Source organism: Lonchura striata, chromosome 3 (genome assembly GCF_050655825.1).
Source record: "Lonchura striata isolate lonStrDom1 chromosome 3, ASM5065582v1, whole genome shotgun sequence".
Classification (NCBI taxonomy): domain Eukaryota; kingdom Metazoa; phylum Chordata; class Aves; order Passeriformes; family Estrildidae; genus Lonchura; species Lonchura striata.
In genome coordinates this window covers 775,300-791,211 of record NC_140705.1, presented here as the reverse complement: position 1 = coordinate 791,211, position 15,912 = coordinate 775,300, and the positions used below count along the sequence as shown (strand labels likewise).

At 68.3% G+C, this 15,912-nt stretch overlaps 1 protein-coding gene across 2 annotated transcripts in view; it reads left to right on the top strand.

The window, feature by feature from the left end:
- The window catches only part of DNMT3A (DNA methyltransferase 3 alpha), a 32,735-nt gene extending 17,430 nt beyond the window's left edge, over nucleotides 1–15,305 (top strand). For both annotated transcript variants that reach the window (XM_077782499.2, XM_085574214.1), the window contains exons 5-23: nucleotides 1,517–1,563; nucleotides 2,456–2,602; nucleotides 6,500–6,715; nucleotides 7,578–7,736; nucleotides 7,838–7,945; nucleotides 8,380–8,536; nucleotides 8,706–8,858; nucleotides 9,128–9,172; nucleotides 9,675–9,754; nucleotides 9,858–9,970; nucleotides 12,453–12,636; nucleotides 12,747–12,831; nucleotides 13,090–13,235; nucleotides 13,459–13,549; nucleotides 13,645–13,793; nucleotides 13,904–13,989; nucleotides 14,458–14,527; nucleotides 14,727–14,845; nucleotides 14,927–15,305. In XM_077782499.2, coding sequence (XP_077638625.1) covers nucleotides 1,517–1,563; nucleotides 2,456–2,602; nucleotides 6,500–6,715; nucleotides 7,578–7,736; nucleotides 7,838–7,945; nucleotides 8,380–8,536; nucleotides 8,706–8,858; nucleotides 9,128–9,172; nucleotides 9,675–9,754; nucleotides 9,858–9,970; nucleotides 12,453–12,636; nucleotides 12,747–12,831; nucleotides 13,090–13,235; nucleotides 13,459–13,549; nucleotides 13,645–13,793; nucleotides 13,904–13,989; nucleotides 14,458–14,527; nucleotides 14,727–14,845; nucleotides 14,927–15,068 — 2,297 coding nt within the window. In that variant the 3' untranslated portion in view covers nucleotides 15,069–15,305. The remainder of the gene's footprint in view (nucleotides 1–1,516; nucleotides 1,564–2,455; nucleotides 2,603–6,499; nucleotides 6,716–7,577; nucleotides 7,737–7,837; nucleotides 7,946–8,379; nucleotides 8,537–8,705; nucleotides 8,859–9,127; nucleotides 9,173–9,674; nucleotides 9,755–9,857; nucleotides 9,971–12,452; nucleotides 12,637–12,746; nucleotides 12,832–13,089; nucleotides 13,236–13,458; nucleotides 13,550–13,644; nucleotides 13,794–13,903; nucleotides 13,990–14,457; nucleotides 14,528–14,726; nucleotides 14,846–14,926) is intronic.
- Nucleotides 15,306–15,912: the final 607 nt, after the last annotated feature.

The following is a 15,912-nucleotide window of genomic DNA, read 5'->3' as shown; positions in this document are numbered from 1 at the left end:
ACCCGGGGACAGGAGTGGAGGCCACGGCAAGGCTGGACCCCGGATGGTCCCTCTGGACCTCGGGACGGCCTTCTCAGCCTTCCCAGCTCTGGCTCTTGGGCCTTCCTGACTGGAGTCATCACAGAGACTGAGCGGCTGAGCCAGTGCTGAGCAGGGAGGGATGGATGGACAGGGAGCTGGGATGGAGCTGGCAGAGGCAGGAGCGGCTGGGGCAGGCAGGATGGAGCTGGCAGAGGCAGGGACGGGGCTGGCAGAGGCTGGGATGGAGCTGGCAGAGGCGGGCATGGCGGGATGCATGCATGCATGAGCCGCACGCTGCAGATGCTGCCGCAGTCACGAGGCGCAGCCGCGGGAGCCGCAGCCGCGGCGGGGGCAGCGGGGAGCGGCCGGGGCGGCTCCGGGCAGCGGGGACCGGCCGGGGCGGACCCGGCTCTGGCTGCGGGGATGGCCGGGTGCGCTGGCCGAGCGGTCCCGGCGATCACAGGGGCCCGGGGCAGCTCCCTCCATCCCTCCTCCATCCCTCCTCCATCCCTGCTCCATCCCTCCTCCATCCCTGCTCCATCCCTCCTCCATCCCTCCCTCCCGCACGGAGCCATTTCCAGCGCTCCGGCCGTGCCCGGGCCAGTCACCGGCACCTTCCAGCGCCGGGCTCGGCTCCCTCCGGGCCCTCCCCGGCCCCCGGGGCTCGCCGGGATCCCGTGCCTGGGATGAACCACGGGAAATCCCCGCTTCAGTCGGTGCCCCCCAGTCTCACCAGTCCCGGTGACAGAGGGGACCGGCCTCTCAGAACAGGCCAGGCCCCCTCTCCCGTGCCTCAGTTTCCCCCGCTGAGACCCCTGCGGATGGGGATGGGATGCCTGGGCACACCTGAGAGCACACACACTCTGCTCCCCGGTGTCCCCCAGTGTCCTGCGGCGTGCCACTCTGTCCTGCAATGTCCCCCCGGTTCCCCCACGTCCCCTGGTGTCTGCTCAGAGCAGAGCTTGGGCCTGCTCTACTGCAGGGTGCCACGTGGGGCCGGGGCCACCCCAGGGGCTGTGCCAGGCTCCGGCCAGGCGCCGAGCGATGCCAGCGGCGGGCGGGACCCCCCGTGCGCCCGGCAGCGCCCGCTGCCCCGCGGTGCCGGCCCCGAAAGGCACGGGTTAGTCGGGGTTATTTTTAGCCGCTTTCCTGGCAGCGCTCGGCAGACCTGCGGCGCGGATGTGCCGAGAGCACAGGAAGCGGCGGCGCTGCGCCGCTTCCCCACCCGCCGGGGGGGTCACTGCCCCGGACCCCCAAACCCGCCCGGGGCGGGAGCAGCGGCCGCGCCCCGGCAGCAGCGCCCACCCGGGAGCGCCCGGGACCGGCACCGGGTGGGCACCGGGCGGGCTGGGGGCTCCGGACGTGCTGGGGGGGCTCCGGAGGTGCTGGGGGGGCTCCGGATGGGCTGGGGGGCCCCATCCCCCCGTGGGTCCCGGGTGGGCCCCATCGCCCTGCGCGCACGCCGGCTGACGGCCGCTCTCTGTTCCGTGTGCAGGCAAGGACGAGAAGGAGGAAAACAACTTCGACACCCTGAAAATGGAGGCAAGTACGGCCTGGGGCAGGATCCTGCACGGCTGTGCCCGGGAGATGGGTGCAGCACACCCCAGGAGATGGGCACAGCACACCCCAGGAGATGGGAACAGCCCCACAGCCACCCCAGGAAATGGGAACAGCCCCACAGCCACCCCAGGAGATGGGCACAGCCACCCCAGGAGATGGGCACAGCCCCAGAGCCCACCACAGTCTCCTTGTGCCCACCGTCTCTCCCTGCTCCTGGGCACCGGTGGCCATGGGGCAGCAGCAGGGCCCACGTCCCCACAGGATGGGGGTCCTGGGCTCCCATGCCACGACACAGCCAGGCAGCAGGCAGCGCTTGCTGCTGTGCTGGGGCCAGGTGGCACCAGGATGTGCCGGGTCAGTGACCCCCTCCTGCCCAGGCTGAGCCCTCAGCTGCCCTCATTCCCTCCGTGCTCTGGGCACAGCGTGTTGGATCTGCTTTGGGGCGGGTCCGTGCCTGGATGGCGCCGATAGTGCCCACCGAGGCGCAGCTGGGTGTGCTCTGATGCCGTGGCATCCAGGCCATTGAATCCCAGACTGGCTTGGGCTGGAAGGGACCTCAGAGTTCATCCGTGGGCAGGGACACCTTCCACTGTGCCAGGCTGCTCCAAGGCACGTCCAGTCTGCCCTGGGACACTCGCAGGGCTCCAGGGGCAGCCACAGCGCCTCTGGGCACCCTGTGCCAGGGCGTCACCGCCCCACAGGGAAGAACTCTCCAGTATCCGACCTCTGCCCGCCAGCTCCCGGTGCCCACGTGAGCCCAGGCTGGCAGTGGCCCCCTTGCCCGTGTCCCCGCAGCCCCCGGGCAGCTCTGCTGTGCCCCCTGTGCCGTGCCCAAGGCCGGCCGGTCCCTGAGCCCGCTGTCTCTCCGTGGCAGGGCTCGCGCGGGCGGCTCCGCGGCGGGCTGGGCTGGGAGTCGAGCCTGCGGCAGCGGCCGATGCAGCGGCACACCTTCCAGGCCGGGGACCCCTACTACATCAGCAAGAGGAAGCGGGACGAGTGGCTGGCACGCTGGAAGCGCGAGGTGAGGGTGCCAGCCGCGGGTGGGCACCGCGTGGCCACCGAACCCCGAGGCTGCCGCGGCATCACACACGGGGATGGTCGGTGCACATGGGGGATGGTCGGTGCACATGGGGGATGGTCGGTGCACTCGGGGACAGTCGGTGCACATGGGGGATGGTCGGTGCACTCGTGGGATGGTTGGTGAACTCGAGGACGGTCACTGTGACTGTACTGGTGTGGCTGTGGCCGTGCCCTGGCACTGGTGGAAGGGTGCTCCGTGCTGCTGGTGGCACCTGAGCCTGGCCCCACGGCTCTTTGTGCGCCCGGGCCGTCCTTCTCCGCGGGATGTGCCGCCCGTTCCTGCCGGTGTCCCGGGGAACCGGCGTGTGAGGCAGCCAGGCTCATGGCAGGAGCCTGGCACGGGCACGGGGCGGCCACGGTGCCAGGGCCGCTCGTGGGCAGCAGGGACAGGGACTCTGTGGGTGCCCCGGGGTCCTGGGCACAGCCCCCCTGTCCTGCCCCATCTCACCAGACCGGAGCCCCCGGGCACCAGCGGGTTCCTCCTCACGGGGCTCCCCGCACCGTGAGGGTCCCCGGGCCATCCCTGCTCACTCCTGGCCGTGGTTTTGGGGAGCAGAGCTGGCTGCTGGCCCCGCGGCCACTCACAGCTGCCTCCTTCCCTGGGCTCAGCCCCTCTGTGCCACCCACCGCCCACGTCCCCTCTGGGGACACTCCCCACCCTCTGTCCCTGCCGGGGTCACCCACCCTGCTGCCCTGGGCACGGGGACAGCCCAGCCCCCGCCAGCCTGCCCTCCTCTTCCTCAGCCTCAGCCTCTGAGGGGTGCAGCTGGCGTGGGGACGGGGACACCCGGGACAGTGGGGTCAGTGCAGGGACACACACAAGGACACCTGGGACAGTGGGGTCAGTGCAGGGACACAGACATGGGGACACTCAGGGTCCGTGCAGGGACACGGATACAAGGACAGGGACACCCAGGTCAGTGGGGTCAGTGCAGGGACACGGACACGGGGACAGGGACACCCAGGGGCAGTGCAGTGACACGGATACAAGGACAGAGCCACCCAGGGCAGGCGCTGTCCCTCATGTCCATGCTGGGACCCCTTAGGCTGGGACCCCCCACCCTGTGCCAGCTGTGGAGATGGGGATGGAGATGGGACCGTGGGGTTGGGATGAAGGGGATGGGGGTGGGACAAGGGATGATGGAGGAGATGGGGGGGATGTGGATGGGGATGGGGATGGGGATGGGGCAGGAAAATGGGTGGGGATGGGATGGAATGGAGAGGGGATGAGGATGCAAGAAAGATGGGGATGAGGGTGGAGGTGGGGCAAGGACAGGGAATGGGGTGGAATGGGAATGGGGATGGGATGGGGGTAGGATGGGGGTGGGGATGGCCAGAGCTGCCAGAGCTGCCGTGGCCTCAGGGCAGGGATCCCTTGGGACAATTGTCCAGCGGGGATACCCAGCCAATGTCCCTTAACGACCGGCGATGGGACATTTCCTGTCCCCCCCGGGCAGAGCTGCGGGGCCAGCACTGGGGGTGGGGGGGACACAGGTCCTGCTGTGACCTTGCCCCAGGACGCTCCGGTGTCACCTACCCCGTGTCCTTTGGCCCGGGGCCACTCGTGTCCCCAAACAACCCGGCTCCCCGAAGCCCGAGCCAGGCTGCAGGAAGCGGGGTGTCCCTGCTGTCCCCCCACTGTCACCGGGGGGCACACAGGGGGTCCCAGAGGCACCGTGCCGTGGGACCCCGGGACACTGGGGATGGCACGGCAGGGGGGGCAGGGCCTGGCCTGGGGTGCAGGGAGCGTGTCCTGTCCGTACCGGGCCGAACCAGGCCGAACCAGGCCAGCAGGCTGGTGCCAGCCCCACACCAGTGACTGCACTGGGCTGAACTGGGCAGTGAGACCATAAACCAGTGACTGCACTGGGCTGAACTGGGCCATGTGCCCATAAACCAGTGACTGCACTGGGCTGAACTGGGCAGCGTGCCCATAAACCAGTGACTGCACTGGGCTGAACTGGGCAGTGTGACCATAAACCAGTGACTGCACTGGGCTGAACTGGGCCATGTGCCCATAAACCAGTGACTGCACTGGGCTGAACTGGGCAGCGTGCCCATAAACCAGTGACTGCACTGGGCTGAACTGGGCAGTGTGACCAGAGACCAGTGACTGCACTGGGCTGAACTGGGCCATGTGCCCATAAACCAGTGACTGCACTGGGCTGAACTGGGCAGCGTGCCCATAAACCAGTGACTGTACTGGGCTGAACTGGGCAGCGTGCCCATAAACCAGTGACTGCACTGGGCTGAACTGGGCAGCGTGCCCATAAACCAGTGACTGCACTGGGCTGAACTGGGCAGTGTGACCAGAGACCAGTGACTGCACTGGGCTGAACTGGGCCATGTGCCCGCAGGCCGGTGCCGGTACCGGGCAGTGTGCCCGCACACCGGTGCCAGTACCGGGCCGGGTCGGTACCAGGCAGTGTGCCCGCACACCAGTGTCGGTACCGGGCTGACCCGGGCCGTGTGCCCGCAACCGGTGCCGGTACCGGGCCCTGTGCCTGCACACCGGTGCCGGTACCGGGCAGTGTGCCCGCAGGCCGGGTTTTCGGGTTGACCCGGGCAGTGTGCCCGCACACCGGTGCCGGTCCGTCCTGCCGGCCCGTCCCCGGCCGGTGGCCCGGGGACACCGGCGCGGGGGGCGGGGGCGGCCCCAGCCGTGCGGGGCGAGGCCCCCGGGGCGCCGCCGCCCCCGCCCCGTCCCGGCGCTCCGCACAAAGGCCGGGGGGCCGCGGCCCCGGGACAAAAGGCGGCGGAGCGGCCCCGCGGCGGGAGCGCAGCCGGGACCGGAGCGCGGCCGCGGGCCCGTGAGTACCGGGAGGGACGGGCCGGCACCGGCGGGACGGCGGGGCTGGGGGGGAAGCACCGGCACGGACCGCGACTGGGGCAGACCGGGAGGACACCGGGCAAGCGGAACGCTCGGTTCCGTGCGGTTCCGTTCGGCTCCGCCGGGAGTCCGCTCGGCTCCGTTCGGTTCTGCTCGGACCCGCTGGGTTCTGCTCGGGACCGCGGGGATCCGTCCCGGAGGCCGCTGGGCTGTGTTCGTTCTGCTGGGCTCCGCTGGGTTCGCTGGAACCTTTCGGTCCTGCCCGGTGCCCGCGGTGCCGCGCCGTTCGGTTCGGTCCGGCCCGGCTCCGCTCGGGGCCCTTCGGCTCCGCTCGGCCGCCCGATCCCGCTCGGCTGTTTTCGGTCCCGTTCGGCTCTGCTCGGCCGCTCCGATTCCGCTCGGCTGTTTTCGGTCCCGTTCGGCTCCGCTCGGGCCCTCTCGGGTCCCCCTCGGTTCCGGTCCGGCCCGCGCGCCCCCCCCCCCCCCCCGGCCCCACCGCAGCCAACCAGCCGGGCCGGGAGGCACCACGTGACCCGGAGCCCAGACAAAGGGCCGCCGGGCTGACCCGCACCGGCCCGGCCGGCTCCGCGCGTTCCGGCTCCGCGCGTTCCGCCCCGGCCGGGCCCGGCCGCTCCCCGCGGGTACGGGACCGGCACCGGCGCGGGGAGATCCGGGGGGGCTCGAGCGGGGGGACCCGCACACGGTGGCATGGACGGGGATGAGCACAGAGGGTACCGGGATGCGCTCGGGGGCTCACGGCGCGAGAGCGGAGATCCCGGGATAAACACCGGGAGACGAGGGTCAGCCGGGGGAAACTGAGGCACGAGTGTGGGGGAGTCGGCTGGGGAAAACTGAGGCACGAGTGCGGAGATCCTAGCATGGGCTCCGGGATAAATCCCGGTGCAGGGGGGTCAGCTGGGGAAACTGAGGCACGGGACCTGGCCGCCCGGGCGGCGCCGTGTCCGGGGCCGGTGCCGTGTTCCCACGCCCCGGGCCGTGTCCCCGCAGGCGGAGAAGAAGGCCAAGGTGATCGCCGTGATGAACGTGGTGGAGGAGCCGGCGCGGGCCGAGGCGCAGAAGGAGGAGGAGGCCAGCCCCCCGCCCGGGCCGCAGCAGCCCACCGACCCCGCCTCGCCCAGCGTGGCCACCACGCCCGAGCCCGCCGTGGCCGAGGCGGGCGACAAGAACGCCTCCAAGTCGGCCGACGACGAGCCCGAGTACGAGGTGAGCAGCGGGGCTGGTCCCGGTGTGGAGCCCCGGAGCCCCCGGGCACCGGCGGGTTCCTCCTCACGGGGCTCCCCGCATCGTGAGGGTCCCCGGGCTGTCCCTGCTCGCTCCTGGCCGTGGTTTTGGGGAGCAGAGCTGGCTGCTGGCCCCGCGGCCACTCACAGCTGCCTCCTTCCCTGGGCTCAGCCCCTCTGTGCCACCCACCGCCCGCGTCCCCTCTGGGGACACTCCCCACCCTCTGTCCCTGCCAGGGTCACCCACCCTGCTGCCCTGGGCACGGGGACAGCCCAGCCCCCGCCAGCCTGCCCTCCTCTTCCTCAGCCTCAGCCTCTGAGGGGTGCAGCTGGCGTGGGGACGGGGACACCCGGGACAGTGGGGTCAGTGCAGGGACAGACACAGGGACACCCAGGGGCAGTGGGGTCAGTGCAGGGACAGGGACATGGAGACAGGGACACTCAGGGTCAGTGCAATGACACAGACACGGGGACAGGGACACGGGGACTGGGACACCCGGGTCAGTGGGGTCAGTGCAGGGACACGGACAGGGGACAGGAACACCCGGGGTCAGTGGGGTCAGTGCAGTGACAGGGACATGGGGACAGGGACACCCAGGGTCAGTGCCATGACACAGACACAGGGACACGGACACGGGAACAGGGACAACCGGGGCAGGCACTGTCCCTCTCATGTCCACGCTGGGACCCCTTAGTCTGGGACCTCCCACTCTGTGCCAGCTGTGGAGATGGGGAAGAAGATGGGACCGTGGGGTTGGGATGAAGGGGATGGGGGTGGGACAAGGGATGAAGGAGAGAATGGGATGGGGACGGGGGGATGGGACGAGCCCCCGCGCTCCCTGCAGGACGGGCGCGGCTTCGGCATCGGCGAGCTGGTGTGGGGCAAGCTGCGTGGCTTCTCCTGGTGGCCCGGGCGCATCGTGTCCTGGTGGATGACCGGCCGCAGCCGCGCCGCCGAGGGCACGCGCTGGGTGATGTGGTTCGGCGACGGCAAGTTCTCGGTGGTAAGGGCGAGCCCGGGCCCGGGCGGCGGCACGGCGGGCACGGCGGGCACCCTGCGCTGCCCCACCCCTGCGCTGCCCCCACGGCCGCCTCCCCTCCCCAGGTGTGCGTGGAGAAGCTGCTGCCCCTGAGCTCCTTCGCCAGCGCCTTCCACCAGGCCACCTACAACAAGCAGCCCATGTACCGCAAGGCCATCTACGAGGTGCTGCAGGTGAGGAACACTGCTGAGCCTGGGGGTGACACTGCCGGGCCATGGGGGACACTGCCGAGCCTGGGGGTGACACTGCCAATCCAAGGGGACAGCCCGGGGCATTGGCTCCTCTCTGGAAGCAGCAGCTGCCTCTCCACCCTGCCAGGAAGCCGGCCCTGCCTCCCCTCCTGCCCCACCCAGGGGTCTCTTGAGGGGCACGGGGATGTGTGGTCTCCCTAAGGACGAGTGTGGTGTGCTCTGAGGAGGCTGTGGGGTGTCTGGGGACCGGTGGTCCCAGCCTGGGGGGGATCCTGCCTCTGGGGGTCTCCTGTGGAGCCTCCTGACCGTGCTGGTGCCCCCGAGGCTGGGGAGTGCCTGGCTGGGCGGTGCAGGAGCAGCCGGGGGGCAGAGGATGGGGGGACCCTCTGTGGGGTGGGTGACACCTGCACCCACAGGTGGCCAGCAGCCGGGCCGGGAAGATCTTCCCCGCGTGCCCCGAGAACGACGAGACGGACACGTCCAAGGTGGTGGAGATCCAGAACAAGCAGATGATCGAGTGGGCCCTGGGCGGCTTCCAGCCCTCCGGCCCCAAGGGGCTGGAGCCCCCCGAAGGTGAGCGGGGCCCCGGCTGCTGGGGACGCTCCCGGGGCTTCTGGGGGACACTGGCCGTCAGCTCGGGTGGCACGGGCTGGCAGGGGGGTCCCGGGGGGCTGGGACCCTGCTGGGGATGTGACCGACGGGGGGATGCCGCCGATGGCACCGCTGACCCCCGGTCCCGCAGAGGAGCGGAACCCCTACAAAGAAGTTTACACGGAGATGTGGGTCGAGCCCGAAGCAGCCGCCTACGCGCCGCCCCCACCCGCCAAAAAACCCCGGAAAAGCACAACCCAGGAGAAGCCCAAGGTCAAGGAAATCATCGATGAGCGCACCCGAGGTACCAGGGCTGCTACCGGGGCTGGGGGGGCCCCGTGCCCACGGGTACCGGGGCTGGGCTGGCCCCGTGCCCACTGCTCCTCCCTCCATTACCGGGCTGGCCCCCATGCCCACCGCTGCTCCCCTGGGGCTCGCTTTGGCCGTGCCCGCTGTGGGGTGGGGGACAAGAGCTGCCCCAGGCCGGGCCCCCTTCTCCCCCGGGTCCTCCCTGCCGGGGTCCCTCCCTGCGCCCCCCGGCTGGGTCGGCCCCTGACCGCCCTGTTCCCCCAGAGCGGCTGGTGTACGAGGTGCGGCAGAAGTGCAGGAACATCGAGGGTGAGTGCGGGGCTGCGCCCGGGCGCTGGGGCAGGCTGGGGCTGTCCCTGCCTGCCTGGGCATCCCAGGGCACAGGGGCACACAGGGCTGTGGGGCTTGTCCCACCCCTCAGCCTGGCTGGCAGAGGGACAGCAGCTGTGACGTGGCAGTGGCCCACCCTGGGTGGTGGCAGGGACCCCCAGGGCACCGGGGTGGGGCTGTTGGGGTCTGGGGTGGGGCTGGAGGGCAGGGGGACTCCTGCCTGCTGCTCCCAGGGCTGGCCCCCAACTCTGGTGTGACCCCAGCGTGGGGTGAGCATGTCCTGGGGACTGCAGGACAGGGCTTGGGGTGTCCCCACGCTGGGCTGGGGTGCCAGGGTGATGGTTGGGGTGTCCCCATGCCGGGCTGGGGTGCCAGGGTGATGAGTCACAGTGTCCCCACACCAGGCTGGGGTGCCAGGGTGATGGTTGGGGTGTCCCCACACCAGGCTGGGGTGCCAGGGTGATGTCTCCCCCCTCCCCAGACATCTGCATCTCCTGCGGGAGCCTCAACGTGACCCTGGAGCACCCTCTGTTCATCGGGGGGATGTGCCAAAACTGCAAGGTAGGGTGTGGGGCACGGCCCGGGGGGCTCACAGCGTGTGCCCTACCCTGTGGCGGGGTCCCCAGCACCCCCAGGCCCGCGGTGACACCCCGGCTGTCCCCAGAACTGCTTCCTGGAGTGCGCCTACCAGTACGACGATGACGGCTACCAGTCCTACTGCACCATCTGCTGCGGCGGCCGTGAGGTGCTCATGTGTGGCAACAACAACTGCTGCAGGTGCCACGGGGCTGGGGGTGCCACGGGGCTGGGCTGGAGCCAGGCAGCTTCACTGGGGCCCCGCTCCTGTCTGCAGTGAGGCTGGGGGAGTTTGGTGTTGCCACGTTCCTGCCACGTGCTTCTGGCGATGCCAGTCCTGGTGTGGGGCTGGGGAGCTTGCTGATGTCTCAGTAAGGGACTGAGAAGGTTTGGTGATGCCAGTCCAGGCACGGGAGTTCAGCTGGTCATGGTTTGGGGCTGGGATGTCTTGGCAGTGCTGTGGTCTGTGGCATAGGAGCAGGTGGGGTGTGGTGGTGCCGGGGAGGTTCTGATGGTGCCGGGGAGGTTCTGGAGGTGTCACTGTCCCCGTGTCAGGCTTTGATGTCCCAGTCTGGGTAGGGTATGGTGATGCCACAGTGCCACAGTCCCACCATGGTCAGTGATGCCAGTCCTGTGTGAGACTGGGAAGTTCTGGTGATGCCAAGTCCTGGCATGGGAATCCAGTGATGCCATTAAGGAAACCTCCCAGTCTGAGCGTTCCTGAGCCTCCTGGGCTGTCACACTGCCAGTGCCAGACAGTGTCGCTGCTGTGGCGGGGCCCCGTGGCTGCAGTGGCCCGAAGGCCCAGCTGGGCTCCCCAGGGCCCAGCCTGACCCTGTTTTCCCCTGGCTCCAGCCCAGCTTGCCAATGGCAGTCTCAGGTGCCTTGTTCAGCAAAGCTGTTTATTCCTGGCACAGACCGAGCACAGCCCGAGCTGGTGCCTCTGAGGAGAGATCCCAGCTCAAGAACCCCTCAGTGTCCCCCGCTGCAAGTCTCCCTGTTCCCCCAGAGTGCTCAGCTCCTGTGCATGCACCTGGCTGGCAGGCAGCTCTTCATCCCCTTTGTTATCCCGGCCCTGCTGGGTCTCCCATTCACCCAGCTGGGCCAGCCTTCTTCTCCTCTTTGCCTCTTTGTTATTCTAAAGCTCAGCAGCTCAAGATGGGGCTCCACCCAGAGCTGAACCTCTGCAGCTCAATCTGCGTTTCAAACCCACTACCTGGGCCAGGTGTATTCTCCTCGGCACGAATCTGGGATATTTTGTGATGCCTCAGTCCTCATGTGGAGCTAGAGAGGTTTTGGTAGTGCCACAGACCTGTGGAAATTGGGTGCTGCCAGTCCTGCTGTGGGGCTTGGGAGTGCTTTGGTGATGCCACAGACCCAGCATGGGAGGTTCTGGTGATGCTTCAGTGCTGGTGTAGGATTTCAGTGATGCCAGTCCTGCTTTGGGGCTGGGAGGATTTGTGATGTCCCAGTGCAAGACTGGAAGGATTTTCATGGTGCCACGTTCCTGCCGTGGGCTGTTGCTGATGCCCGTCCTGGTTTAGGGCTGGGGGATTTTAATGATGCCACGTGTAGGGTTGGGAGGTTTTGGTAATGCTCTGGGCCAGCTGTGGGACTGTGGGAGTTTTGGCACTGCCCTGGTTCTGCCACAGTCCTGGCATGGGGACTGGGTGATGCCAGTTGTGCTTTGAGACTGGGAGGCTTTGGTGGTGCCTGGGTGCTGGTTTGTGGGGTTGGAGGAAGTCTGGGAATGCCCCAGACTGGAGATGGCATGGTCCTGCCATGGAGTTTTGGGTGATGCCAGTCCAGGCGTGGGGCTTTGGAGGTTTTGGCAGTGACGAGATCCTCTAGGGCTGGGGAGACCCTGGCAATGCTCCAGTGCTGCTGTGGAGCTCAGCAGTGCCACAGGGCTGCTGTGGGACTGAGGCTCTGGGGATGCCACAGTCCTGCCGCGGGGTTTTGGGTGATGCCAGCTCTGCTCTGGGGCTGGGGAGGTTCTGGTGATGCCAGCTGTGTTTTGGGGAGGTTCTGGTGATGCCACAGTCCTGCCGTGGGGTTTTGGGTGATGCCAGCTCTGCTTTGGGGAGGTTCAGGTGATGCCACAGTCCTGCCGCGGGGTTTTGGGTGATGCCAGCTCTGCTTTGGGGAGGTTCAGGTGATGCCACAGTCCTGCCGCGGGGTTTTGGGTCATGCCAGCTCTGTTTTGGGGAGGTTCTAGAGATGCCACAGTCCTGCCATGGGGTTTTGGGTGATGCCAGCTCTGCTTTGGGGAGGTTCTGGTGATGTCACAGTCCCACCATGGGGCTGGGACAGGCTTTGGCAATGCCCCGGTGCCAGCACTGAGCTGGGAAGTGCCAGTGGTCTCAGGGCACGGGTGGGAGCGGGCAGCTCTGCATGTGGGACCCCGGTGGGGCCGGCCCGGCCGTGCTGCGGAGCTGCCGCGGTTCCGTGGTGCCGCCGCGGGTCCGGCGGTGCTGCAGCGGGTCCGGCAGAGCTGCCACGGGTCCGGCGGTGCCGCCGCGGGTCCGGCAGTGCCGCCGCGGTTCCGGCGGTGCCTCCGCGGTTCCATGGTGCCACCGCGGGTCCGGCAGTGCTGCAGCGGGTCCGGCAGAGCTGCCACGGTTCCGTGGTGCCGCCGCCCGGCGCGAGCCCCGTGGCTGAGCCCGGCTGCCGCCTGTGCCAGGTGCTTCTGCGTGGAGTGCGTGGACCTGCTGGTGGGCCCGGGGGCGGCGCAGGCGGCCATCAAGGAGGACCCCTGGAACTGCTACATGTGCGGCCACAAGGGCGTCTATGGGCTGCTGCGGCGGCGCGAGGACTGGCCCTCGCGCCTCCAGATGTTCTTCGCCAACAACCACGACCAGGAGTTTGTGAGTGCCCCCAGCCCCTCCCTGCTGACCCCCAGTCCCTCCCCGCTGACCCCCAGCTCCTCCCCACCGACCCCCAGTCCCTGCCGCTGACCCTGTCCCCGTGCCTCCAGGACCCCCCCAAGGTGTACCCGCCGGTGCCCGCGGAGAAGAGGAAGCCCATCCGGGTGCTGTCGCTCTTCGATGGCATTGCCACAGGTGGGTGGGGGTCCCTGGCCCCCTGGCCCTTGCAGGGGCTCCCCAGGGCATGTGTGGGGCTGGGGTGGTGGGAGCCGGGAGTCCCAGGCTGCGGGTGTGCCGGGTCTGGGGGTGCTCACCTGGGCAGCCCCTCTGTCTGCTCCACCCGGGTCACACACTAGAGGGGTGCAGGAGGGGGCAGCCCTGGGGGTGGGACAGGGGGGACGGGGCCGGGGGCCCGTTGTGCGTGCACGGCCCACTCCCCGTGGCTCCCCGCAGGCCTGCTGGTGCTGAAGGACCTGGGCATCCAGGTGGACAGGTACATCGCCTCCGAGGTGTGCGAGGACTCCATCACCGTGGGCATGGTGAGGCACCAGGGCAAGATCATGTACGTCGGGGACGTCCGCAACGTCACCCAGAAACACGTACGTGCCCCTCGGCCCCCCGACCCCCTCCTGGCACCCCCAGAGCTCCAGCAGCCTTGGGGCACCCCTGGGACCCGGGGTGGGAGTGTCAGGGCGTCCAGAGCGGGACTCCGTGGTCCCGGTGGGTCCCTTCCCAGCCCGGGAGCTCGGGCACCGTCGTGCCCCGTGTTCCCCGGGCCGTGGCAGCGCCCGGCTCACCCGGGCTCTCCTGTCCCCCTTGCAGATACAGGAGTGGGGCCCCTTTGATCTGGTCATCGGGGGCAGCCCCTGCAACGACCTGTCCATCGTCAACCCGGCCAGGAAGGGGCTCTACGGTAGGAGAGGGCTGGGGCTCCGCAGGGCTGGGGCTGGCCCCCCAGGGCTGGCAGAGACCCCCAGCCCTGACCCCAGCCCTCCTCTCTCCTCGCAGAGGGCACTGGGCGCCTCTTCTTCGAGTTCTACCGCCTGCTGCACGAAGCCCGGCCCAAGGAGGGCGACGACCGGCCCTTCTTCTGGCTCTTCGAGAACGTGGTGGCCATGGGGGTGAGCGACAAGAGGGACATCTCGCGCTTCCTGGAGGTCAGTGCCCGCCTGGGGTCAGCCCCCTGCAGCCCCGGGGACCCCCAGGTCCCATCCCCAGGGCCAGGGGCTGCCCAGCCCCGCTGACCCTCCCGCTCTCCCTCCCTCAGTCCAATCCCGTCATGATCGATGCCAAAGAAGTGTCCGCAGCGCACCGGGCACGCTACTTCTGGGGGAACCTGCCTGGCATGAACAGGTGGGTGAGAGTGGCCCCAGGCTGAGCCCTGGCTGGCTCTGGGAGGGTGGGCTGCCCCCCTGGGTCCTCCCTCAGCCCAGCTGGGGCTCTGGGGGTCCCCTGACCCCGGTCGGGACTGGGCAAGAGCAGGAGTCTGACAAAGAGGTGATGGCACACCCCAGAAACCTATGGTGGTTCCCCCACGGGGGTGGCTGGTCCTGTCCCAGCTCTCTTGTGCTGGAGGGGTGGCACTAAGCTGTCCTCTGTGTCCCTCTTGGGTGCTGGCTGTGGTGGCCCACGGCTGGTGGCCGCAGATGGGCTCCCACAGGAACTGCTTCTTGCCCGTCACCTGCCACAGACCCCCAAGACAGCCGTGGCTGCCTTGTGACCCCCACAAACCCCAGCTGGGCACCTGCCCTGTGCCCAGAGCGGGGGGACAGGATGGGGACACAGTGCTGCCGCCCCCTGCCCACCATCTCTCCCCCCCAGGCCACTCGCATCCACCGTCAACGATAAGCTGGAGCTGCAGGAGTGCCTGGAGCACGGCAGGATAGCAAAGGTCAGCCCGGGCTGGGGGGTCAGGGGGGCCTGGAGGGGCAGGAGGGGGTTCCAGCGCTGCCAGCAGCAGTCCCAGGCTCCCTGGGGCACAGGGTGGGGCTTTCAGGAGGGATCAGCGGCAGCTCCAGGGGTGGGAGTCTCCCGCCCGGTGCCTTGGGGGCTCATCCCGCCCCAGCCTGACCCGCCCGTGCCTCTTGCAGTTCAGCAAAGTGCGAACCATCACCACCCGCTCCAACTCCATCAAGCAGGGCAAGGACCAGCACTTCCCCGTGTTCATGAACGAGAAGGAGGACATCCTGTGGTGCACGGAGATGGAGAGGTAGCGGTGCCGGTACCGCGGCTGGGCCGGGCGCCGGGCCCTGCCCGTGCCCTGACCCCCGCCCCTTCCCGTCCCTCGCAGGGTGTTCGGCTTCCCCGTGCACTACACGGACGTGTCCAACATGAGCCGCCTGGCCCGGCAGAGACTGCTCGGCAGGTCCTGGAGCGTGCCGGTGATCCGCCACCTCTTCGCGCCCCTGAAGGAATACTTCGCCTGCGTCTAGGGATGGGCAGGACTGGTCACGCGGAGCGAGTCGGAAACAAACCCATCCACGCCAAGAGAAGTGAACACACGGAATGAGAGAAGAGTCAGCACCCAGAAGAGAGACGGGATTTCACAGCCCGACGGGAACCCAGCACACGTCTCCCCGAGCGAAAGGGGTCGGTGTCCTCTCCGGAATTTCCCAGGATCAGCTTTAGCTGTTTAAAAGCAAACGAAAACCACAAGAAGCAAACGAAAACGGAAAAAGCAAACAAACGACAACAAAACGGAAGAAAAAAAAGAAAAAGAGAAGAAACCAAAACCTTATTTTTTTTTTGGGGTAACCTTTTAATTTTCCGCTCTTTTCTGGCTGGGTTTTCCTGTCGGTTTGGTTTCCACTTCTCGGAGCGGCGGGCGAGACGAGATGCCGTCGCCAGCGCCGCTCTCGGAGAGGGGGAAACGGCAGCGGGGAAGCCCAGTGGGGAGGGAGGCGGAGGCGAAGGAGACCCGCTCTGCTCCGAGACCGCTCCGAGACCGCTCCGTCCGCGCCAGCGCCCGGCCCCGGCCCCGGCCGCGCCCGGCGGCTCCAGCGCCCGGCGGCTCCAGCGCCCGGCGGCTGAGCCTCGCTCTGTTCCACCAGCACCGCTCTCCGGTGACATGGAGCCAGCCCGGCAGGGAGGCCGGGAACACACACACCACACACACACCTTTTCTACAGTATTTTGGGTGCCTACCACACGGAAACCTTGAAGAGAGCAGATCCTAGAAGCCGCTGTTACCTCTTGTTTACAGTTTATATATATATGATAGATATGAGATATAGATATATATATATATAAAAGGTACTGTTACTACTGTACAACCTG